Below are 26151 nucleotides of genomic sequence, written 5' to 3'. Positions count from 1 at the left end.
TTACCGTTACCCCCTGATGTTACCCTAATGTTACCGTTACCCTCTAATGTTACCCCCTGATGTTACCCTAATGTTACCGTTACCACTTGATGTTACCCAAATGTTACCGTTACCCCCTAATGTTACCCCTTGATGTTACCCTAATATTACCATTACCCCCTAATGTTACCCCCTGATGTTACCCTAATGTTACCGTTACCCTCTAATGTTACCCCCTGATGTTACCCTAATGTTACCGTTACCCCCTAATGTTACCCCTTGATTTTACCCTAATATTACCGTTACCCCCTAATGTTACCCCTTGATTTTACCCCCTGATGTTACCCTAATGTTACCGTTACCCCCTAATGTTACCCCCTGATGTTACCCTAATGTTACCGTTACCCCCTGATGTTACCCCCTGATGTTACCCTAATGTTACCGTTACCCCCTAATGTTACCCCTTGATTTTACCCCCTGATGTTACCCTAATATTACCGTTACCCCCTAATGTTACTCTAATGTTACCGTTACCCCCTAATGTTACCCCTTGATTTTACCCTAATATTACCGTTACCCCCTAATGTTACCCCCTGATGTTACCCTAATGTTACCGTTACCCCCTGATGTTACCCCCTGATGTTACCCTAATGTTACCGTTACCCCCTGATGTTACCCCCTGATGTTACCCTAATATTACCGTTACCCCCTAATGTTACCCCTTGATTTTACCCTAATGTTACCGTTACCCCCTGATGTTACCCCCTGATGTTACCCTAATGTTACCGTTACCCCCTAATGTTACCCCCTGATGTTACCCTAATGTTACCGTTACCCCCTAATGTTACCCTAATGTTACCGTTACCCCCTAATGTTACCCCTTGATTTTACCCTAATATTACCGTTACCCCCTAATGTTACCCCCTGTTGTTACCCTAATGTTACCGTTACCCCCTAATGTTACTCTAATGTTACCGTTACCCCCTAATGTTACCCCTTGATTTTACCCTAATATTACCGTTACCCCCTAATGTTACCCCTTGATTTTACCCCCTGATGTTACCTTAATGTTACCGTTACCCCCTGATGTTACCCCTTGATTTTACCCCCTGATGTTACCCTAATATTACCGTTACCCCCTAATGTTACTCTAATGTTACCGTTCACCCTAATGTTACCCCTTGATTTTACCCTAATGTTACCGTTACCCCCTAATGTTACCCCTTGATTTTACCCCCTGATGTTACCCTAATGTTACCGTTACCCCCTAATGTTACCCCCTGATGTTACCCTAATATTACCATTACCCCCTAATGTTACCCCTTGATTTTACCCCCTGATGTTACCCTAATGTTACCGTTACCTCCTGATGTTACCCTAATGTTACCGTTACCCCCTAATGTTACCCCCTGATGTTACCCTAATGTTACCGTTACCCCCTAATGTTACCCCTTGATTTTACCCCCTGATGTTTCCCTAATATTACTGTTACCCCTTGATTTTACCCCATGATGTTACCCTAATGTTACCGTTACCCCCTGATCTTACCCTCTGATGTTACCCCCTGATCTTAACCTGATGTTACCCCCTGATGTTACCCTGATGTTACCCCCTGATATTACCTATCTTACCCTGATGTTACCGCTGAAGTTACCCCAATTTTTACCCGGATCTTACCCCCTGATGTTACCCTGATCTTACCCCCTGATCTTAACCTGATGTTACCCCCTGATATTACCCTGATGTTACCCCTGCTCTTACCCTGATGTTACCGCCAGATCTTACCGTGATGTTACCCCCTGATCTTACCCTGATGTTACCCCCTGATATTACCTATCTTACCCTGATGTTACCGCTGACGTTACCCCGATTTTTACCCTGATCTTACCCGGATGTTACCCCCTGATATTACCTATCTTACCCTGATGTTACCGCTGACGTTACCCCCGATTATTACCCTGATCTTACCCTGATGTTACCCCTAATCTTACCCCCTGATGTTACCTCTGAAGTTACCCTGATGTTACCCCCTGATGTTACCCTGATGTTACCCCTGCTCTTACCCTGATGTTACCCCTGCTCTTACCCTGATGTTACCGCCATATCTTACCGTGATGTTACCCCCTGATATTACCTATCTTACCCTGATGTTACCGCTGACGTTACCCTGATCTTACACCCTGATGTTACCCCCTGATGTTATCGTTACCCCCTAATGTTATCCCTTGATTTTACCCCCTGATGTTACCCTAATGTTACCGTTACCCCCTGATGTTATCATTACCCCCTAATGTTATCCCTTGATTTTACCCCCTGATGTTACCCTAATATTACCGTTACCCCCTGATGTTACCCTAATGTTACCGTTACCCCCTGATGTTACCCTCTGATGTTACCCCCTGATCTTAACCTGATGTTACCTTGATGTTACCCCTGATCTTACCCTGATGTTACCCTGATGTTACCCCTGCTCTTACCCTGATGTTACCGCCAGATCTTACCGTGATATTACCTATCTTACCCTAATGTTACCGTTACCCCCTGATGTTACTGCCTGATGTTACTCCCTGATGTCACCCCCTGGTGTTACCCCTTATCTTACCCTGATGTTACCCCGTGACGTTACTTTGACATTGCCCTGATGTTACACCCTGACATTACCCTGATGTTACCCTCTGATATTACCCTGATCTTACCCTGACAGGTAAGACTGAGCCAGAGCTGCTACACACATACAGCAGAATCGACCCTTATGACACGCTCATCCTGTGCGTGCGATTGGCTGTCCTCACCGCTGTCACACTGACTGTCCCCATCGTGCTCTTCCCAGTAAGTTACACCCCCCCCCCTCTCCACTATAGCCTCTTCGCTCTTCTGAAAGACATAGAAAACTGTTGTATACTGGCCGTCGGGGTGGGATTGGCATGGTGTCTGGGGATTCCGTGGGTGGCTTACATTTAGTTTGATTCCTCATGTCTTAATTTGAAATGGTGGATGTCATGGCTACAGTAAAATGCTAATTTGAAGAGGAATGACACTGTTGTTTCTGACAGTAACTTACTTATTCCTTCACTCTGCCTCTTCCCTCCTTATTTCTCTATCCCCATCCCTCTCTTTCTCTCTCTGTATTTCTCTCTCTCTGCCCCCTCAGGTGCGCAGGGCCTTGAACCAGATGTTTTTCTCCAGTAAATCGTTTAACTGGCTTCGTCATGTGGCCATCGCCATCACCCTGCTCTCCTTAATCAACATTCTGGTCATCTTCGCCCCCAACATCCTGGGAATCTTCGGCATCATCGGTTAGTTGCACAGATTAAATTTAGTCCTGGACTAAGAAATACAGATTAAACCTAGTCCCGGACTAAGAAGTACAGATTCAACCTAGTCCTGGACTAAGAAATACAGATTAAACCTAGTCCTGGATTAAGAAGTGCAGATTAAATTTAGTCCTGGACTAGGAAGTACAGATTAAACCTAGTCCTGGACTAAGAAACAAAGATTAAACCTAGTCCTGGACTAAGAAGTACAGATTAAACCTAGTCCTGGACTAAGAAGTACAGATTAAACCTAGTCCTGGACTAAGAAGTACAGATTAAACCTAGTCCTGGATTAATGATGATTCAATGATGATTCTCCATTGAAAGTGCTTTTTAGTCCAGGAACAGAAACAGTCCCTTTAAATTGACATACTTTACCTGATTTAGCCGAAAATATTTTACACGTAGAAGTTGCTGTAGTCTGGGATGTTTTACATGGTTACATGTGTGGTTATGCACATGCACCTGTAATTCTTGATTCACTTTCTCTCTTTTGCTCCAATTGAAGTGAGTGGTGTTGACATAGCAGTGGATCTCTGTTTTGATAATATCTCCACTGTGTCTGGCCTTAAAACACAACACAAAACGTGACCACCGGGCCAGCGCTTATTGACTCAATGATAAACACATGACCTGAGTCAATATTTTTTTAAATCTCTTTCCCTTGAATGAACATGTTTCATGTTATGGAGGTCAAAGTCAAGGTGGTTAAAGGTCATGGACCAAGCCACAGCACCAATCATCATCCACTAAAAGAGGAAAATCTGACAGTGTTTGTGAATGTTGGCCTTGGCCCATATTCTGTTTTTGGACAGTTTGTTCTACTGGATGTCCTGTGTAAAATGATCTGTAGCCCTGACCTTCATCTCTCCTTCTCTTCCTCCATCCTCCTGTTCCTCCTCCAGGTGCCACATCTGCCCCCTGTCTCATCTTTATCTTCCCTGCCGTCTTCTACATCCGCATTGTGCCTAAGGAGCAGGAACCCATGTTTTCCACCCCCAAGATACTGGTGAGCACATAACCTCTCCATGATAATTGTAATATTCTCATATCCCGATTTGATCTGTGTAAGATTCTTCATCATTACTGTTATTGTGTGTCCTTATGACTATGGTTAGAATATGGTTCTGGTTACCATATAAAAATAAATATTCTAATGATGGTGTTTCCTCTGTCTTCCCAGGCTGCCTGTTTCGCTGGTCTGGGTGTCGCCTTCATGACCATGAGTTTGAGCTTCATCATCATTGATTGGACAACAGGGAGCAGCAACTCTGGCGGTGGCCACTAGAGACCGTCCTCTGCTATTCGCATGCCGGGTCATCTGGGGGTTGGCAGAGGCTTTAAGGGGATGCCTAGGTGTGTGTTTAGAACTGTTTTCATGTAATTGATGCACTATCCCCTCCGTGGTAGAGCACAGGACAAAGGCTTCAGTGAGGTTGGGGGTAGGGAGGGGGGAGACATAATCAACCCTCTGGGCAAAACCATGCTGAGCATTTCAGTCCTCTTGAGACTAAAGACTCGAACAAAACAGTCTGCACTACTGTAAAGCAGTAGAGAACTTATTTGAACAAAAGGTTTCATAATCACTGTATGTAGGCCATCACAGAGGAGTACTTTTACATGAATCATCAGGACTAAACAGGATATTTAAAAAAAAAAATCATGCTGATTATTATTATTTATCAGTGGGATAGTGCATCCAAGTCAATCCATAATGGAAAATCCAGAAGAAAGAAACTCATGCTGGTTCCCCCTCCTTCACTCCCTCCCTCCTTCCTTCCCTCCATCATTCCATCCTTATCTCTTTCCATCCACCTGTTTCTTTCTCCCTGACCCCTGTATTCATGTGAACTGCAGCTACATGTACTGTAGTACTGTACATATGTAGATATGGTGGAATCTATATGTAAAGAAGGCAAAGGAAGCACATGACTACATGATAGGGAATTGACTATACATTATGTGTCATATGGTATTTTTATAGAAGAAATGGTTACATCTATAGGTTAGGTGAGTGCTGTAAAACATACCGTCTGTGGTTCACTTGGTATTCCTGTCAATCACTTTGTGCCATCAGCACGCACCTGAACCATCAAAGTTTAACACGCTTTTCCAAATATTCTATTTGTGCGGGCATACACAGATAAAGTATATTTTCACATGTTTTCTACCAGGAGTGCCATTAGCCTATGTTGTTTTCCCTGTCAAAGCTAAGGGTGCATGTGGTTGTTGGGCTTAGTTCAGGCATATGTCCCATGATGCATTATGTTATTGAACTCTTCCTGTGTCCCTGGTACCTACAGTACACTCAGATGATGGAAGAATGACTCAACCAAACACACAAATAGCCTTTACAGTGAAATAGTCATCTCTATTTATTTAACTAGATATATCCATGTTTTTTAATTTCACAAGGTGTGCTAATGGACTCAGAACAGAGTATTTAACTATATGATCAGGTATTTTGATAGACTTTCTAGATGGTATGTACAGTCTGTAGTGTATTGCATATTGGAGGGTGTAGGTGACAGTTGAAAGTGTAGGAGGCGATTTTGAGGGCAATGAGCTGATTAAGAAGAAAAACATAAACAGCCTTTTACATTCATCTTAGTTAGATGATCAACTGACATCCTAGATACAGTATTGACAGATTTTTATGATCAATTGTGCTTTTATCAATTTTAAGATGAATGACTTAAAATTGCCTTTTTAACACTAATAGCACATATTCAATTAATACTTATATTTATACAATGAATTTGTAAACCCTTGTCTAAATTCAGTACAGTACAACTGTACCCTTTCAGTTACAACTGGGGTTTGGCTTACTGTTTTTGGCATGACGGAATATGGAGGAAAGGTGTTTTGGTTATGTGGTTGTGCCGTAAGTCTATGTTGTTGAACTAGTCTTTATTGTATTTTAACATCTCTTTTCCACTTGTTTTGTGATTGGTGGTTGAAGATTTAGTGAAGGAAGCAAGAGTGTCACCTGTCTGGTGATTGGCTGATTTATTCATTGATTAATTTAACACACTAAATGAACTACTGTGATATTCCAGGCATAGTATGGTGATATCAGGACTCTATTTCCAAAACATGTGGCTATATGGCTGTATCTCCTAATGTATCTGGTTTCTAAACGTAAGGTCTTGTGATCAAGTGCAGTTTTTAAAGCGTTGACGATGAACTGAAATTGTTAGATTTTAATGTGATCCGAAAGCCCCTTTAGGCTTCTCAATTTCATAACGCAACATTTGATAAATGGTTTTCAAAACAACACTGTGACATCTGTTCTCTCAAAAAACTGGGATAGCATTGTAATAACATTGTAATAACATTGATAATTGTTGAAAGAAACATAATATAACTTATTGAATCCTGTTATAGCTGAAAGAGTTGCATCGACATAACCTGTGAAAAATCATTCAACCGATGTAAAGGTTAGACTCACAAAGTGGTGGTTACTTTGTTAGTGGTGTTTGCTAATCTCAAACGTATTTTTGGCCAAGTCCTACATATGTAAGACAATTGTTATTTTATATTTCATTATTCTTATACACTGCTTCTGATGTTGCTTTGTCTTTGTGCACAATAATTGATTTAAATGTTTTAATCAAGAGAATATTGTTGAGCAATCTGTTTCTTTTACTCAACGGCTAAAAAGTTATTGCATGTATCTGCCTCAAACCCATATTTCTCCTGGTCTCGCTGAGGCAGTGGTTGTGGTATAAAGGAGGCAACACCTTGCCATAGATCAAGAACAGGCAACTCAACAGTGTCTGCTGGTTGTCTCTGGTCCCTGGTACTTCATTGATCCATAACGGTCCTTGGGTTCTCAGGTCTCTATCAGTCGCTGAGTTGAATGAATAGTACAACAATAACCAGTAGACACTATGGTCCAGCCCGACCCTGCCATAGACTGTGGTATATTACCTAAATCCTTAGGCCTCTTCTGTCTGGGAATGTGCCTACAGTACACAATATCTAGCTACTACCAACTGTATCTCTCTGAGAGCCCTTGCGCTTCAACTTTAGAGCTTTGCTATCACTGTTAGAACGTCTGGGGCAACAGTCTCAACATTTGGCTCTTTCTCTTGTACCCAACCCAAACTATGCAAGCCAGTTAACATGTTGTTATAGCTCTTGTTTTAACTTTGCAATTTATTTCTGAAGAAATGACAGCACTATGCGTGAATAACAAGTTATGTATGAGCTTTGGGCTTATAAGGTGGCTTATATAAATAATGTATATAAATGTGAACCCTTTATATTTGTGATGCATATCTAGCTTTTATAGTGTAAATAGCAGGGACAGTTTCAGTCTGACAATAAAACAAATGTAAAAGTTTTTACACCTGAGTCATTTCTGTCCTTATTTGTTGTTTGTATTATCACCACACGCGCACACACACAGGTTTGTTATAGCTTCTGTCAAAGTGTTTCTGCTCTATGGTCAAGTAGTACATGGTCTATCGTCTGCCATACTGCTCAAGGTAAAGCTGTGTTTAGATAAACACATTTAAACTTGCCCTGGATCAGTATTCCCCTGTCCTTGCCTAACAACCCTAATGTTTATGGGACATTTTCTTGTCAGATTCCAGTTAGGTCTGGTTTTACTTTTATTTATGCATTACCAAGAAAAATCTCACTATGAATATTCCTAATTCCCAACACACGGGGGCGCTACAAACGACTCCATAATACACTCTTGTACACCAGGTCATCAGAATGTGCCTTCTTGGATGGATGCTTCATTTAAGAAAGTACTGAAAAACACATGCTCTCTTTTCATCTTCCAGTGTAAATCAAATCAATTTTCAGTCTTGCCACTATTCTCAGATGCATGTGCAAATGAAGCGCCTCGAGAGGTCACGAGCACTATTCAGCTCATTCAGCTTAACCACCTTCACACTATCAAATCAAATCAAATTTTATTAGTCACATGCGCCGAATACAACAGGTGTAGACCTTACAGTGAAATGCTTACTTACAAGTCCTTAACCAACAATGCAGTTAAAAATATAAATAAAATAAGAGTAAGAACAAGAAATAAAAGTAACAAGTAATTAAAGAGCAGCAGTAAAACAACAATAGCGAGACTATATGTAACAGTATAAACTTTACGTCGTCCCCTCGCCCCGACCCGGGCGCAAACTAGGGACCCTCTGCACACATCAACAACAGTCACCCACGAAGCGTCGTTACCCATCGCTCCACAAAAGCCGCGGCCCTTGCAGAGCAAGGGGCAACACTACTTAAGTCTCAGAGCAAGTGACGTAACTGATTGAAATGCTACTAGCGCGTACCCGCTAACTAGCTAGCCATTTCACATCCGTTACACTCACCCCCCTTTCAACCTCCTCCTTTTTCCGCAGCAACCAGTGATCCGGGTCAACAGCATCAATGTAACAGTATAACTTTAAACCGTCCCCTCGCCCCGACCCGGGCGCGAACCAGGGACCCTCTGCACACATCAACAACGGTTGCCCACGAAGCACGGTCGTTACCCATCGCTCCACAAAAGCCGCGGCTCTTGCAAAGCAAGGGGCAACCCTACTTAGTCTCAGAGCAAGTGACGTAACTGATTGAAATGCTACTAGCGCGTACCCGCTAACTAGCTAGCCATTTCACATCCGTTACACTCACCCCCCTTTCAACCTCCTCCTTTTTCCGCAGCAACCAGTGATCCGGGTCAACAGCATCAATGTAACAGTATAACTTTAAACCGTCCCCTCGCCCCGACCCGGGCGCGAACCAGGGACCCTCTGCACACATCAACAACGGTTGCCCACGAAGCACGGTCGTTACCCATCGCTCCACAAAAGCCGCGGCTCTTGCAAAGCAAGGGGCAACCCTACTTAGTCTCAGAGCAAGTGACGTAACTGATTGAAATGCTACTAGCGCGTACCCGCTAACTAGCTAGCCATTTCACATCCGTTACATATATACAGGGGGTAGCGGTACAGAGTCAAAGTGCGGCGGGCACCGGTTAGTTGAGGTAATATGTACATGTAGGTAGAGTTATTAAAGCGACTATGCATAGATGATAACAGAGGTCGACCGATTATGATTTTTCAAAGCCGATACCGATTATTGGAGGACCAAAAAAAGCCGATACCGATTAATCAGACGATTTTTATATATATATTTGTAATAATGACAACTACAACAATACTGAATGAACAATGAACACTTTTATATGAACTTAATATAATACATAAATAAAATAAATTTAGTCTCAAATAAATAATGAAACGTTTAATTTGGTTTAAATAATGCAAAAACACAGTGTTGGAGAAGAAAGTAAAAGTAAAATATGTGCCATGTAAAAAAACTAACCTTTAAGTTCCTTGCTCAGAACATGAGAATATATGAAAGCTGGTGGTTCCTTTTAACATGAGTCTTCAATATTCCTAGGTAAGAAGTTTTAGGTTGTAGTTATTATAGGAATTATAGGACTATTTCTCTCTATACCATTTGTATTTCATATACCTTTGACTATTGGATGTTCTTATAGGCACTATAGTATTGCCTAATCTCGGGAGTTTATAGGCTTGAAGTCATAAACAGCGCTGTGCTTCAAGCATTGCTAAGAGCTGCTGGCAAACGCAGGAAAGTGCTGTTTGAATGAATGCTTACGAGCCTGCTGCTGCCTAGCACCGCTCAGTCAGACTGCTCTTTCAAATATCAAATCATAGACTTAATTATAATATAATAAACAGATCTTAGTCCTGTATTGCCGCTTTGCCTGTTTGATGTTTCGGCGGAGGGCATCGCGGGATTTCTTATAAGCTTCCGGGTAAGAGTCACGCTCCTTGAAAGCGGCAGCTCTAGCCTTTCGCTCAGTGCGGATGTTGCCTGTAATCCGTGGCTTCTGGTTGGGGTATGTACGTACGGTCACTGTGGGGATGACGTCATCGATGCACTTATTGATGAAGCCAATGACTGATGTGGTGTACTCCTCAATGCCATCGGAGGAATCCCGGAACATATTCCAGGCTGTGTTAGCAAACACTTGACACAGTAGTTATTTATATGAATCATAAATCTTCTTTAATCAGTATTAAAACAACATACTTATGAAGAGGACTAACTGTTCCCTGTAGGCCTACATGAAACAGTCAAAAATCAGTGTGAGGGTCCCTTCAACAGAACATTGCTTAGTTGTTGGCAGTAAAGTGGTTAATTAAGTTATAAGATATGTTGTTCATGAATAGGCTTTTGAACATGAAATCATATGAGAATAGTTTGGATACCAAAGAAATCACTTAAGAAAAATACAGCCATCTGTTTTATGTGTTGTAATACTCCCCCTTGTGTCCAGATCAATGTATCAATTTACCTACACTGTAATTACACTAGAATTATACCTGCCGTGTAATTAGCCTACCATACAATTTTAGGCCACTTAATGTAAAGTGCAACAGATCCATTTAAATGTTTAGTGCAGTCCATTGCTGGTGGCGAGGTGTCATAGTCATCCCATCCCATGTTCATTTAGATATATGGACACATTTCTTATTTATCATCTGGAAAAAAAACATGGATTCCTATAATTAGACCACCATGAATATTATCCCAGTGAATGATGATGCTCACGCAGATCATTGCAGTGCTCACCCTCTACCTAACCTATTTACAGTATATTCCCATAATTGCTCGCCAAGTAGGCTACCTCAACTTTGAGCGCAGACTAGTTTTTTTTAAATGAATACGACTCCTTCGAGTCACTATTAGTCGAAACTTCAAACATGTAAATTCTTAAACCCTTATCGTGTACCTATGTTTGTCCTCTGATGATAAGTGTCTTTCTTTATTTGCTGAAATCCATACATTTTAATAAAACGTCAATCAAATAAAACCACAGACTGTTTCCTTATTGCTGTTGCTCTAAAATGGTAACAGCACGAATGCGCATGTGCCAATTAAAACAAGGCAACAGTCGGTGGTTGTATTTGATTACCATTTACTAAAAGGTATGTTTACTCCATGTAGTTGAGGTAGGCTACTACATAATTGCCTACATTTCCCATAAGACAAGAGACTTGCAAATCACGGAATTTACAGCAGGATTTCAAATAGGATGCATTTGGCACTAGGCTATTGCCTCCCTTTACTGCAGAAAACTTACCAACGGTGGTGTATCAACCATTTGTTCAATCAATGTGGATATATTATATCAACTGAGCACAGAAAGGGTGTCAACAAATCCCCGTAGAAGGCAAGCTGCAGGTTGGCAGCTGAAGTGCGCTAGCGGTTTGTCTGGATTTCCACTGGATATGTTCATTTGACTGCGCGGTTGAGTCTGCGAGCGCAGTCGCTCACTAAGAACACATCCATGTGATTGAATTCCACCTACCTTCACTTGGTCGAAAGAAACGAACGAACGAGGAATACGATTGACTAGCTTATATCGGTGCGACTGTCAGAATTGATTACCAATAGTCAATACTACAGAGCCAATTCGTATAGCCACCTGAGATTTGACTGCAACTTTCAGTGGTATTCCTTGAAGTAGCATCTCCAAGAAGATTGCTCTGCGACCAAAAGGAGCTAGGTATTGACGGAACATTTGTTTACATCACTCAGAATAAGGACATTTTGTGCGTGCCATTTGGATTGAACTAGAACTAGACTAGTCTACAACATTTTCACGCGCACGTCTCTTGAACAGGACAGGAAGGATTTTGAATAACCGTTTCTTTTTTGTTGGCGTATCAAACAGCAGTCAAGACGAAATCCTTCAAGAATCCTTGCGCCGGCCGTCAGTGCGCGCGTGCTTTTGGAAACATGGGTTGTACGCTAAGTGCGGAAGATAAAGCGGCCGCGGAGAGATCAAAGATGATTGATAAAAATCTCCGCGAGGATGGAGAGAAGGCGGCAAGGGAGGTGAAACTGCTCTTACTAGGTATGGGATGCCGTTTATTCTATTCATTTGCTTGGCCGAATGGACGACTAGCCAGTGTAGGTTACGTTCCTAGTTGGGCTCTGTTTCGGGGTTGAGTGCTTCAAACTCTTAAACAGAATTGTCCACAATTTTGATCATAAGTGGTAGCGTAATGGGCTGCATCACAAGCCATCATCACTTTGCCTTTTGGCACTGGTAGGGTGTCCATCCGCCGTGCGTCTGCTAGGCATCAACCCGCAGCGCACGCATTGTTTTGTTTCTACCGAGCGTTGTGTTTTCTATGTGGTCGACTGTTGATGCTGAGCTTGCTCTACCAACGCCTTAGAACAAATGACATAATTACTGTAGCAAAGAACCATAAGTAATTATCCTAGTGCAACATAGCTCTCGGTCAAGCAGAGATGTTGTATTCATTCATCAATGTGGTTCTGCATTGCATCTCCTTGTGTGACAATGCATATGCCATGTATCTGTTTGGGTGGAAATCACTGGTTCCCAGCGGTGGTACTTGGCCTATCCACAGGGGGTACTTGAGAAGACTGATGAGACCATAGGCTTACTGGTCAAATGCACATGTGGGGGTACTCCAGGGGTACTCGGGCAGAGTAAAATTCAGTTGGTCATACAGTAACTGAAAAAGGTTGGGAATGGGAACCACTGGTTTAGTCAATCAATATTTTGTTCAGAACAGGTAGCTACATACTTATTATTACACAGGCTGTGTTGAACAGGAAGAGTAATGTATGTTGGAGCGTATGACATTGCAATCAGGAATTTGACTGAGCAGGGGCAGAAAGTAGTAAACACTCCACCTCCTCTAAGTCACATTTTCACACAAAGGAAGGGTTTGGGCTTCAGCAAAACATGTTTTGTAGTAGGCTGATGTATTTAGTCAATGTAATAATCTAACCTAATGTGATGTCGCTGTGCAAGGCTAAAGAGATAGAGTCAGTGTATTGGGGAGTGTGTTTATGTAATAATCTAACCTAATGTGATGTCACTCTGCAAGGCTAAAGAGATAGAGTCAGTGTATTGGGGAGTGTGTTTATGTAATAATCTAACCTAATGTGATGTCACTGTGCAAGGCTAAAGAGATAGAGTCAGTGTATTGGGGAGTGTGTTTATGTAATAATCTAACCTAATGTGATGTCACTGTGCAAGGCTAAAGAGATAGAGTCAGTGTATTGGGGAGTGGAGTGTGTTTACGTAATAATCTAACCTAATGTGATGTCACTCTGCAAGGCTAAAGAGATAGAGTCAGTGTATTGGGGAGTGTGTTTATGTAGTAATCTAACCTAATGTGATGTCACTCTGCAAGGCTAAAGAGATAGAGTCAGTGTATTGGGGAGTGTGTTTATGTAATAATCTAACCTAATGTGATGTCGCTGTGCAAGGCTAAAGAGATAGAGTCAGTGTATTGGGGAGTGTGTTTATGTAATAATCTAACCTAATGTGATGTCACTGTGCAAGGCTAAAGAGATAGAGTCAGTGTATTGGGGAGTGTGTTTATGTAATAATCTAACCTAATGTGATGTCACTGTGCAAGGCTAAAGAGATAGAGTCAGTGTATTGGGGAGTGTGTTTATGTAATAATCTAACCTAATGTGATGTCACTGTGCAAGGCTAAAGAGATAGAGTCAGTGTATTGGGGAGTGTGTTTATGTAATAATCTAACCTAATGTGATGTCACTCTGCAAGGCTAAAGAGATAGAGTCAGTGTATTGGGGAGTGGAGTGTGTTTATGTAATAATCTAACCTAATGTGATGTCGCTATGCAAGGCTAAAGAGATAGAGTCAATGTATTGGGGAGTGTGTTTATGTAATAATCTAACCTAATGTGATGTCGCTATGCAAGGCTAAAGAGATAGAGTCAGTGTATTGGGGAGTGGAGTGTGTTTATGTAATAATCTAACCTAATGTGATGTCACTCTGCAAGGCTAAAGAGATAGAGTCAGTGTATTGGGGAGTGGAGTGTGTTTATGTAATAATCTAACCTAATGTGATGTCGCTATGCAAGGCTAAAGAGATAGAGTCAATGTATTGGGGAGTGTGTTTATGTAATAATCTAACCTAATGTGATGTCGCTATGCAAGGCTAAAGAGATAGAGTCAGTGTATTGGGGAGTGTGTTTATGTAATAATCTAACCTAATGTGATGTCGCTGTGCAAGGCTAAAGAGATAGAGTCAGTGTATTGGGGAGTGTGTTTATGTAATAATCTAACCTAATGTGATGTCGCTATGCAAGGCTAAAGAGATAGTCAGTGTATTGTGTTGTTCACAACAGCAGTATTAGGCCTAGCCTACCCTTGGTAGCCTTCTTGTTATTTCTGATTCTTATCTCAGACTCTAATTTGTTGGTACACTGCAAAATGCCCGACTCCTTCCAGCTGCAGTGCTGGAATCACAACAACACATTCACCTCTAGTGAATATGAGTATTTTGCATTATGATTGATGCCACACATTCCTACCAATCACAGTTCTGTGAACAAAACACAGAGGTTTTGAAAATGCCTATTTGCAATATGATCGACATTGGAACCGTCCAAGGTGCCCAAAACAAAGCCAAATAAATTATGGAAATATGGAGTCGATTGCTTAGGGTCCCGACTTGCACAGGTTCCCGGTTTGCAGAGAGAACCACACTGGAGTTGTATGTCCTGGGATGGGCATAAATATATTACAGTAACCTCTGCTGACATTGCTTGGCTGTACAGTACCTCCCTGGTCCTTTTGACCAATGTTATTAAAGAAATATGGTGTGCCTTGTCGTGAAAAATTGCAAGATTATGTTATAATGGTTGTATTGCATAATATATTTATGTGATATATGTGTCGATTAGAATGTATTTCTTTGGACTCTAGTGTTGGCAGTTGCATTTCTTCCCTCAGCTGGGGCTCAGTCACCTGGGGCCCAGAGAGGGGAGAGGTCAGGCTTGTCTTTCATATATCCCTGGTGCTATGCAGAATATCAGAAAGGGAAGAGGACAGGATGGAACATTGTCTTCATATGTGAATGTATCTGTTAAACCATGTGAAGGGATGGCGTGATTAAAGGGGAACCAATTTCTTGTCTCCACAATGTCTGTGCGCCAGTCCCTCCCTCCTTTGGCATTGGGGGATGTGTATGGCAGTGTCTGGAACCATTGTATGTCCTCTCTGATGTTGCACTTATCCTGGGATAGTGTATGACCTAGAGGCTCACTCCCCTCAGTGAGCTTGTCCAGGAGTGGGGTCAAGAGGGGGTTTACTTGAGATGGGAGTATCTAGAGTTGACAATTGATTTATGCCTTTGGATGAGTTGGTGTTTTTGTGCTATGAAGTACCAGGAACGAGATTAGATCCTCGTCTTAGGAACCAAACTGAACGATAATTTATAGCGAATGCTATCTGGCTATGGGATACTCCTCTCTCAAATAAAAGTCTTTCTTTGTGAACTGTTCCTAAGATCTGTGGTTCGTCATGTAGGTTGAGAGGGGTGTATCTTGGCTATAAAATATCTTTGTACTTTTGTGTTGTCACTTTCAATGGTTCATTAGGAATGGCGCATCATTGAAAGTCATTGCTAATGCAAAGCTCTTATTATTATTAAAGATGTAGTTTAAGTATAACTCTAACTGGTGTGTGAAGTTTGTAACTCTCCTCATTTGGTAATGCAGAAATTTGCCACCACAGCCTCAATATAGAAACCCTCCATTTACACACTGGCTTGCTCACAGAAAATGGGCCAAGTTGAAAGACCTACATTTGGGAGCTGCTTGGAAACTAAAAAAGCTATGGCAATAAAAGGAAAGGGGCTAGTGTAGTCCTATGGATTTTCAGGCAAATCACCTGGTCATCTAGTCACATCTATAGGCTAGCCTACACTCTTAGAAGTAAAGGAGTATAACCTTTTGGGTTTCACTTGCCACATCATCACAATGACTGTCACGCCCTGACCTTAGAGAGCCGTTTTATTTCTCGATTTGGTTAGGTCAGGGTGTGATTTGGGGTGGGCATTCTATGTTGTTTGTTTCTATGTTTTGGCCGGGTATGGTTCTCAATCAGGGACAGCTGTCTATCGTTGTCTCTGATTGGGAATCATACTTAGGCAGCCTTTTTTCCTTTTGGTAGTTGTGGGTAGTTGTCTTCGTTTGTGCATGTATAGCCTTACGGAGCTTCACGGTCGTTTTTGTTGTATTATTGTTTTGTTGGCGACATTTGCAAAATAAAGAAAGAATGTACGCTCACCACGCTGCACCTTGGTCCATTCCATACGATGATCGTGACAATGACCCAAAATGCATCATTTGATTTAAAAATGCATCATCGTGATGATGTGGCAAGTGACACTTTGCTTCTTCAAAGTCCAATATCTTAACTTGACTGCTGACATGTAAAACATGTTGGGACTGTATCAACAGCGGACTAATGAAGAAAATACCAAAATATAGTTTTTAGGAAGATTTTTCCATCAATAACTCAGCAGCAACAACTCAACCGGACTCTTTTTAAAGAAAACAACCCAACGAAGTGACCCAATGCCTAGAACCCAGCAGTTGGGTCATCTGAACACCCAGCATTCTTAAGAGTGTGGCTAGGTTGAAGATACTGTAGCTAGCTAGCGACTTAAGCCAACTAATAATTATCATCCTAAATATAAGTCATTACCATCACAATATTAGTTTTTTTTGTAGAAAATGATTGAACATTGCTACTAAATTAGTACTCATAAAGGAATGGGTAATTGTTTACAAGTTGCTAGCTATCCCATAAGGCCATTGCCTGAAAAACACATATTTTCATCTTCTTCTGAGTCTGGCAGCGCAACAAATCCAATGGCAAAATAAATTCAAAGTGTCCTGCACGACTCTTTACCCAGACAGTATCTGGGTAAAGATATTCCTGAGAGACAGTCATATGTCACCACTATGCTTAACACCGGATCACAGGGAGACATGATAGGAAACGAAGATAGCCACTGTGGATAAGAACTGAATAGGCTCTCTGCAGATGGGATTCTGCCCATAAAGTCTTGTGCAGCAGTTATTGCCTGTGCAACAGGGACACAGTCAGATAAGTGGCAAAACGAGATAACCCAGACAAACAACCCAATCAGCGCAAGCCAAATAGCATCTGCTCATAGAAGATGTGTGACTTCACGTAATCTTCATAAAATAGGCATATTTTCTGGAAGTATATACAGTATGTATCAGTGTTTCCCCTAAATACATTTAGCAAAGGCGGGCCGCAGCTGCTAAATCATGGCTGCCATAAAAATAAGATGTTCTGGATGCTATAATGTTTTCAGTGTCAACTTAAATGACTACAATCATATATAAAGTATGTAGAAAAGATAATGGAGCTGTATAATTTTTTTAAAAGATCATCTTTGAGAACTAACAACCATCCAAATAAAAACCAGACAGTGAGGGAGAATCAAAAATTCCCAAAATGTCATGGCATGGGGTCCCCATTGATTTTGATATAATGTTTGAGTCACTCAGATAGCCATGACATAAACCATGGCAAAATGTGTACTGTAGAATTGCAGGAAACAAATTCTAAAACTGTAAAATTTTCTCTCTGCCCCATAGAGAGACTTTGTATTAAAAGGAATCATATTTAATTGAAATCTGTAAACACTGGGCAGTTACATTAAAACAGAAACATTTTTTCTCTGTGGCAAAGAGAGGTGCATCTAAAGCATGAAACACACAGAGAACTTGACTTTGAGCCAATCAGAGATCACAAACTCCACGTGGGGGAGCCAACAGGAGTGACAACAAAAAGGAAAAAAGAGGGCATTTTCTCTGTACATCCACAGTTAAATGTCATGAGCCACTCACACTTCATATGCAATGTCGGCTGTTCGATGGTAGCTGACTAAGTGCACAGACGCAATGCACACAACACTAAATACTTCCTCCAAGCTAGCTAACCACTGTAGTTAGTATTGACATAATAAAATCACAATGGATCTATTTCTATGAAAGAGGTGTCTGTGTTAGCTGCCGAGTTAGTGCAGTTTCCTTAGATAGCTAGCTATGTTTTGCTAGCTAGTGAATATGCTAACGTTTATCTAGCTAGCTAAACATTTGGCTGTGGGCTGGCACTGGCCGTATGGCATCATCTTGCTAAAACAAATTAATTCACTCTCCATAATGCCATACGGCCAGTGACAGCCCATAGGCAAATGTTTAGCTAGCTACATAAACGTTAGCATAGTTATCTAGCTGTGGCCATCTGGCTAGTATCAACAAGGGCTTTCTACAAAATTGCAACATTAATAGCTTACATTGGAATCCACACATAAACATGCATTGTCAAACAATGCTACTGCCACCTTCTGGTTTGGAGTATTTAAACAAGGCTGAGTGGCTGACGACTTCAAGGTCTTTTCTGTTTGGACACAAAGTTTGACAATCCTACCAGTGTGTCTAAGCTATAAAAAACGGCACCCTTGGTCACACCTGATACCCCCCCTTAACTTTGCCACCGCTGCTGGGGGGGGGGGGGGGGTCCTGGTGTTGGTAGCTGTGACAAACTTTAAGCGAATATGTTGCACCTGATGGCAAAGAAAACTGATGTATTTCAGGTTTTTTTAACACTGTGCCTGCTCAGGTATCTGGAGGTAGGGAAAGGTATTTAGGGAAATTAAATATAATGCTTTGGCTAAGTGTCAATGTCCCTTTTATTTTGTCAACACTGCCATGCTCCAAGAAAGGATGTGAGCAAGGTACATTTCCCTGTGTAAGTGTAGCCAAGTCCAGTGTAAAGGGATTTTATGATTGCAGAACATTGTAGGGGCATGCTTCTTCTCTTGGACACTGTAGACATCCAAGGGAATATCTGAGTAGGCTGGAGAGCAACTTACAGTAATGCGTGCATAAATTATTCGTATGGGTGGCCCCAGCAAGAATCAAACCCACGATTCTTGGCGTTGTGAGCGCCGTGCTCTACCAACTGAGGCACACAGGTTGTGTGTCAGTAAACGCTGTAGATGGCATGTAAAATATCACCCCCATCTATGATAACTCGCCTTCATGCAGTATCTCATGCATGGCCAATACAGAGTTTTAAAAGGAGAGATACTGTAGGATTGAGCAAGTGCATATCCATCAGTTATATACAAAACAATGTAACCTGTCCTCATCTACACTTTCTCTGTCATACTAAACTGATGGGAGGGTGGAAAAAGGGTTAATCTCTCGGTCCTACCATCTTGTTCAACAACATGTTTTTCTATTTCAGACATTGACCTATAGGTAAGCTTTAGGTCTATCCTTTCTAAAATAGTTTTCCAGCTGTTCTTACCTATTTATTCCTCTTTTCCATAATTTCTGTAAAGCCTCTTGCAGTTCAACAGCTGAGTGGATGTCTTCTCGGCACTTGCACTCCCCAATTATTTGGGAGAGAGAGAGAGAGAGATGAGGGACAGTGTCTGACAGACCAACCAATCAGCACATGTCCTCTATGCTTATTGTTATTGTTAAATGTATGGTTATATTGACCCTTGATTATTGTTGTTACTGTTATCCCGTTGACAATATTGATTACTATTATTAATTATGTCAATGTTGTAAATCTCCAAGGTAAGCTTTGGCAATATGTACATTGTTACATCATGCCAAAGCTAATTGAATTGAGAGAGAGAGAGAGAGCTAGTAAGAGAAAGAGAGAGAGCAATAGAGAGAATGAGGAAGAGGGAGGGAGATGGAGAGGGAGAGAGAGAGGTGGAGAAAGAGAGAGAGAGACAGAGAGAGGAAGGAAAGGGAGAGAGAGAGAGCTAGTAAGAGAAAGAGTGAGATAGAAAGAGAGAGAGAAAACAACATGAGGAATGTCTCAGTGAACTAAGCGTCTCACTTTCCATACGGACCTCCACTCCTCAATGCAGATATTATCCCTGTGGTAGCTGGATGGTCGGGCACACACTCATACATATGAAAAGACATGCAACATAGGCAGCTAGCCCTGGTGGGAAGTGGAGGAGTTTAAACTGTACTATCCTGTAGCCTATCCTTTACTATGCTGTGTATACCACCAGCTGTTTTCTGAAGTGCGTGTCGTGTGAAACTTTAATGTTATTCTGTCACGACCATAAGAGGTGGCCATACATTCAGCTCAGTGACAGCAGCTGACTGTTTGGCTGTCAGGCCTGCTTTGTGTGACAGTACAGTCACGCTGGGAGAGCCCCTGCCAGGGGCCAGGTGTGACAGCCACACTGAACCAGCAGAGCCAAAGTGACAGAGACTTAATTCAGCAAAATATAACTTCCTCTGCTTGTTATCGTCAGGAAATGACTGAAGAAGACAGGGAACTAGTGTGAGGAGCTAGGGGAGAGGGAGTTAGGAATGAGTTGAAACAGTAAGAGAAAGGTTATAGAAATCATGCCCTGTAATGTTTCCTTGTCTTGAGGTTCTTATGACTCATCAGAACCAGTGGGAAATACCAGAGCAGGGTTTTTCCAACCCTCAAATTTAAGACAAACCTATTCTACTCTGTTCTGATCCTGGCTCCAAAAATTCTTCCTCCACCAAATCTACGCAAATTACATTTAATTTCATGAGAGTCAGTACAGCCCACTTGCCCCTATTTTGGGACTACTTGAGATGCAGGAGAACAAACGTTATTATAGCCTGAGAGAACCCAGACCTTTGAAAGATTGAGTTTGAAGTTCATATTTCCACTGTTAAGTCAAATCAATCAACTTCCATTACCTCATCTCCAGAAAAGGTTATTATAACATGGAGGTCAAGGTTATCCTGTTCGCTGAGAACAAAGACAGAGAAAGGTAAAGCCATCAGAGTTCATTAAAAACCAATTCACTCTCAGCTCCTGGGTCACCCCAGACTAATAGCCCAAGATTAATTGAACGTGAATAATCTATTCTTTTGAAATCAACAAATGCTCTACTCTCTTTCCTAGAAACACATCAGAGGGCATTAAGCTAGCTCTCCCCTAGTGTTTTCAGGAAAACCATTTGTTTTGGGACATGGTGACATGTTACCCCCTAGCCTCTAGCAAGGTCTCTGTGACCGTAAAACAACCCATCCCATCCCAGTGACAGAGATAACATTGCCAGCTATGACAAATAGTGACTGTCTGGTCATGTGTTTTATTTGTGCTATCCAGCATGCAATCCTATGTGTGCAACAGATGTGTAGAATGAGAGAGGATATTTTGATTTATCAGGATCCCCATTAGCTGACGTCAATGGCGACAGCTAGTCTTACTGGGTTCCGACACATAACAAAAAATATATTACAGACAAAAGACTTTACAATTTACATACATGAACATGTACTGTGTGTGTGTGTGTGTGTGTGTGTGTGTGTGTGTGTGTGTGTGTGTGTGTGTGTGTGTGTGTGTGTGTGTGTGTGTGTGCATGCGTGCGTACCGCTCTGTTCTTGGCCATCTGCAGCTTAACTCAGTCTTTCTTTGCATCACTTGACCATATGACTGGACAATACTCAAGATAAAAATAAAACTAGAGCCATAGGATTATATCGATGATACCCCTACCCCATATTATGAACGTCAATATTTTTCATAATAATTGAAACACTAATTGTCCCAGAGGGATTTGGGTGTGTGAAATGGGAATGACTGTAGGCTCTCTGAAACACGAGATCAGAGAGCTAGATTACAGGTCTGTAATCTAGGAATCATGTTATAATCTATAATCTGATTACACTCTGAACTCGTTTTAACACCACATGTAATTCTCCTTGCCCTTTTAATTATGTGGTGCCGTCTGTAGGCCTCAGACCAGTTCAGTGTACCCAGAGTACACAACACCAGCCCCGTGCCACTGCATTGAGCTGAGAATGGTTCTGCTAATGAACTTTTACATTGAGGGTCAGCTGAGCACATGCAGTGGAGTGGACTGCAATCACAGTATTATGATAATTTCAGTTGTACACACGGAAACAGGGCTGCTTGCCACTATCCAGTCAAGCCTGAAGGAAGGGGTATGATACGTCAGACTCTTTACTAGCATCGTGGTCTCCGACCGACTGAGCCTGCTGTTTATCATCGCGGGGCCAGGAAAACAAAATGCCCGCTCCATCTTCTCAGTAAACTGAGTCAACCAGGTATATTGATCGGAGCCCTCGGCCCTCTCCGTGTCTAACCTGGCTGAGTTGATGATTTTTCAATGGAACAGCTACGCAGTACCCACAGTGACTAAGAACTGACTGGGCTGGTTGGGCATGGTCAGACAGCTACTCAGAAACAACAAGTTCAGAGAAGTGGATGAGGAAGGTGCTATCTTGTTTAAGAGCATTGTGGAACTGCTGTTGGCGTACTGCCAAATTAAACTGATTGATTTGTTGCGTTTTCTATGAATAGGTTGAGTTTTCAAGAATTACTGTTGACAACAGGACATTTTTCACAGAATTTTCAGTTGAACTACTCTGTGTTCCCAAACAGAGCAAACACCGTCTGGAAACCTTGTTTGATTGTGCCACACACCGGATCTGTAACTTAGAAGTTGGAGCCAGCTAGACCCTTGAAAATAAACGGAATGATATCATGTGTTTCTCACACTGTCAACAGTACTCACAGCATTAGTTAGATGAGTAGCAGTCCATACTTGACATTTCAATGCTGTGAAACATGGGAGGGCTGTGTTACTTTAAATGGGCAGTTTTGTAATTGTTGTATAGATGTCATACTGTACACCAGTCAGGGTTGTGGTGTGTGCCATTTTTGTTGGTCAAAAAATAGTATCTTGTGTCACTTACTAGTCTGGCCCAATTCTGCTGACATGAAAGGACAAGTCTGAGACTTTAAAAGAGCTGTGATTCAATACTATAGAATCCTAAAAATCAACTCTGGACCTAGAAACCTGTTCCACTGCTTTTTTTCAGGGCCTTGGTTATGAATACAGAGGTTTCTCCCTTTTTACATTTCTCTGTTTGCTCACCGTCTCCTGAACCATGATGATAGACTATCTCTGCCCCATACTCCTGAACAGCTGGAAAAAATAAATGAAAAAATGCAGCGATTTGAATGAACATTCACATTTTTTTGTTGTTGAAGGCTATACAACCTTCTCTGTCTGTTGTAACTGATATTGCAATTGCACATGCAGGACACAATCCCTACACATTGCATTGGAGCAAAAACAATGAACGCTTTGTGTGATGATGTAAGCTAATCTTTATAGTTGCTGCCATATCGTGGCCACAAGCCAGAGTTTCGCACTTGAGTTTTGCATTGGGGCAAAAAACGATCTGTGTTTTAACCACTCAATGATCATGCAAGTACCGCACGAATAAACTACCTAGCTGTTCCACCTCTGGGCAGCCGAATGTTCTAGGCAGCCGAGCATGTACAGTACCAGTCAAAAGTTTGGACACCTACTCATTCCAGGGTTTTTCTTTATTTTTACTATTTTCTTCATTGTAGAATAATAGTGAAGTCTTCAAAACTATTAAATAACACATATGGAATCATGTAGTAACCAAAAAAGTGTTAAACAAATCAAAATATATTTTATATTTGAGATTCTTCAAAGAAGCCACCCGTTGCTTTGATGACAGCTTTGCACACTCTTGGGATTCTCTCAACCAGCTTCATGAGGTAGTCACCTGGAATGCATTTGTATTAACAGGTGAGCCTTGTTAAAAGTTAATTTGTGGAATTTCTTTCCTTCTTAATGAATTTGAGCCAATTAGTTATGTTGTGAGAAGGTAGGATTGGTGTACAGAAGATAGCTCTATTTGGTAAAACACCAAGTCCATATTATGGCAAGAACAGCTCAAATAAGCAAAGAGAAACTACAGTCCATCATCACTTTGAGACATGAAGGTCAGTCAATGCAAAACATTTCAAGAACTTTAAAAGTTTCTTCAAGTGCAGTCACAAAAACCATCAAGCGCTATGATGAAACTGGCTCTCATGAGGACCGCCACAGGAAAGGAAGACCCAGAGTTACCTCTGCTGCAGAGGACAAGTTCATTAGAGTTACCAACCTCAGAAATTGCAGCCAAAATAAATGCTGTAACAGACACATGTCAACATCAACTGTTCAGAGGAAACTGCGTGAATCAGGTCTTCATGGTTGAATTGAGGCAAAGAAACCTCTACTAAAGGAATAAATAATAATAAGAAACTTGCTTTGGCCAATAATTAGAAGAAACGTGCTTTGGCTAATAATAAGAAGAAACTTGCTTGGGCTAATAAGAAGAAGAAACTTGCTTTGGCTAATAATAAGAAGAAACTTGCTTGGGCTAATAATAAGAAGAGACTTGCTTTGGCTAATAATAATAAGAAACTTGCTTGGGCTAATAAGAAGAAGAAACTTGCTTTGGCTAATAATAAGAAGAAACTTGCTTGGGCTAATAATAATAAGAAACTTGCTTGGGCTAATAATAATAAGAAACTTGCTTTGGCTAATAATAAGAAGAAACTTGCTTGGGCTAATAATAATAAGAAACTTGCTTGGGCTAATAAGAAGAACAAACTTGCTTTGGCTAATAATAATAAGAAACTTGCTTGGGCTAATAAGAAGAACAAACTTGCTTTGGCTAATAATAATAAGAAACTTGCTTTGGCTAATAATAATAAGAAACTTGCTTGGCTAATAATAATAAGAAACTTGTTTTTGGCTAATAAGAAGAAGAAACTTGCTTTGGCTAATAATAATAAGAAACTTGCTTTGGCTAATAATAATAAGAAACTTGCTTGGGCTAATAAGAAGAACAAACTTGCTTTGGCTAATAATAATAAGAAACTTGCTAGGGCTAATAAGAAGAAGAAACTTGCTTGGGCCAATAAGAAGAAGAAACTTGCTTTGACTAATAATAATAAAAAACTTGCTTGGGCTAATAAGAAGAAGAAACTTGCTTGGGCTAATAATAAGAAGAAGCTTGCTTTGACTAATAATAATAAGAAGCTTGCTTTGACTAATAATAAGAAGAAACTTGCTTGGGTCAAGAAACACGAGTAATGGACATTAGACTGGTGGAAATATGTCCTTTTAGTCCAAATTTAAGATTATTGGTTCCAACCTCCATGTCTTTGTGAGACGCAGAGTAGGTGAATGGATGATCTACGCTTGTGTGGTTCCCACCGTGAATCATGGAGGAGGAGGTGTGATGGTGTGGGGCTGCTTTGCTGGTGACACTTATCTGTGATTTATTTAGAATTCAAGGCACACTTAACCAGCATGGCTACCACAGCATTCTGCAGCGATACGCCATCCCATCTGGTTTTCTCTGAGTGGGACTTTCATTTGTTTTTCAACAGGACAATGACCCAACACACCTCCAGGCTGTGTAAGGGCTATTTGACCAAGAAGGAGAGTGATGGAGTGCTGCATCAAATAACCTGTCCTCCACAATCACCCGACCTCAACCCAATTGAGATGGTTTGGGATGAGTTGGACCACAGAGTGAAGGAAAAGAAGCCAACAAGTACTCAGCATATGTGGGAACTCCTTCAAGACTGTTGGAAAGATATTCCAGGTGAAGCTGGTGGAGAGAATGCCGAGAGTGTGCAAAGCTGTCATCAAGGCAAAGGGTGGCTACTTTGAAGAATCTCAAATATAAAATATGTTTTGATTAGTTTAACACTTTTTTTAGTTACTACATCAAATCAAATGAAAGTTTATTTGTCACGTGTGCCGAATACAACAGGTGTAGACCTTACAGTGAAATGCTTACTTACAGGCTCTAACCAATAGTGCAAAAAAGGTGAACAATAGGTAAGTAAAGAAATAGAAACAACAGTAAAAAGACAGTGAAAAACAGTAGCGAGGCTATATACAGTAGCGAGGTTATAAAAGTAGCGAGGCTACATACCGACACCGGTTAGTCAGGCTGATTGATTCCATATGTGTTACTTCATAGTTTTGATGTCTTCACTATTATTCTACAATGTAGAAAATAGTAAAAAAAAAAAAAAAAACCTTGAATGACTAGGTGTGTCCAAACTTTTGACTGGTACTGTATATCCGGAGTCT

At 41.2% G+C, this 26151-nt stretch overlaps 2 protein-coding genes across 2 annotated transcripts in view; both read left to right on the top strand.

The window, feature by feature from the left end:
* The window catches only part of slc38a3b (solute carrier family 38 member 3b), an 82771-nt gene extending 75126 nt beyond the window's left edge, over positions 1-7645 (top strand). Inside the window, exons 14-17 of the mRNA XM_055917896.1 lie at positions 2684-2808; positions 3131-3275; positions 4199-4302; positions 4477-7645. Coding sequence (XP_055773871.1) covers positions 2684-2808; positions 3131-3275; positions 4199-4302; positions 4477-4581 — 479 coding nt within the window. The 3' untranslated portion in view covers positions 4582-7645. The remainder of the gene's footprint in view (positions 1-2683; positions 2809-3130; positions 3276-4198; positions 4303-4476) is intronic.
* Positions 7646-11262: 3617 nt separating this feature from the next.
* gnai2b (guanine nucleotide binding protein (G protein), alpha inhibiting activity polypeptide 2b) overlaps positions 11263-26151 on the top strand; it is a 90050-nt gene continuing 75161 nt past the window's right edge. Inside the window, exons 1-2 of the mRNA XM_055917894.1 lie at positions 11263-11850; positions 12019-12201. Of these exons, the coding sequence (XP_055773869.1) occupies positions 12084-12201 (118 nt within the window). The 5' untranslated portion in view covers positions 11263-11850; positions 12019-12083. The remainder of the gene's footprint in view (positions 11851-12018; positions 12202-26151) is intronic.

The sequence above is a fragment of the Salvelinus fontinalis genome, chromosome 3, assembly GCF_029448725.1.
Source record: "Salvelinus fontinalis isolate EN_2023a chromosome 3, ASM2944872v1, whole genome shotgun sequence".
Classification (NCBI taxonomy): Eukaryota; Metazoa; Chordata; class Actinopteri; order Salmoniformes; family Salmonidae; genus Salvelinus; species Salvelinus fontinalis.
Note: the sequence above shows the minus strand (reverse complement) of the source record. Positions and strands in the feature narration are given on the sequence as shown.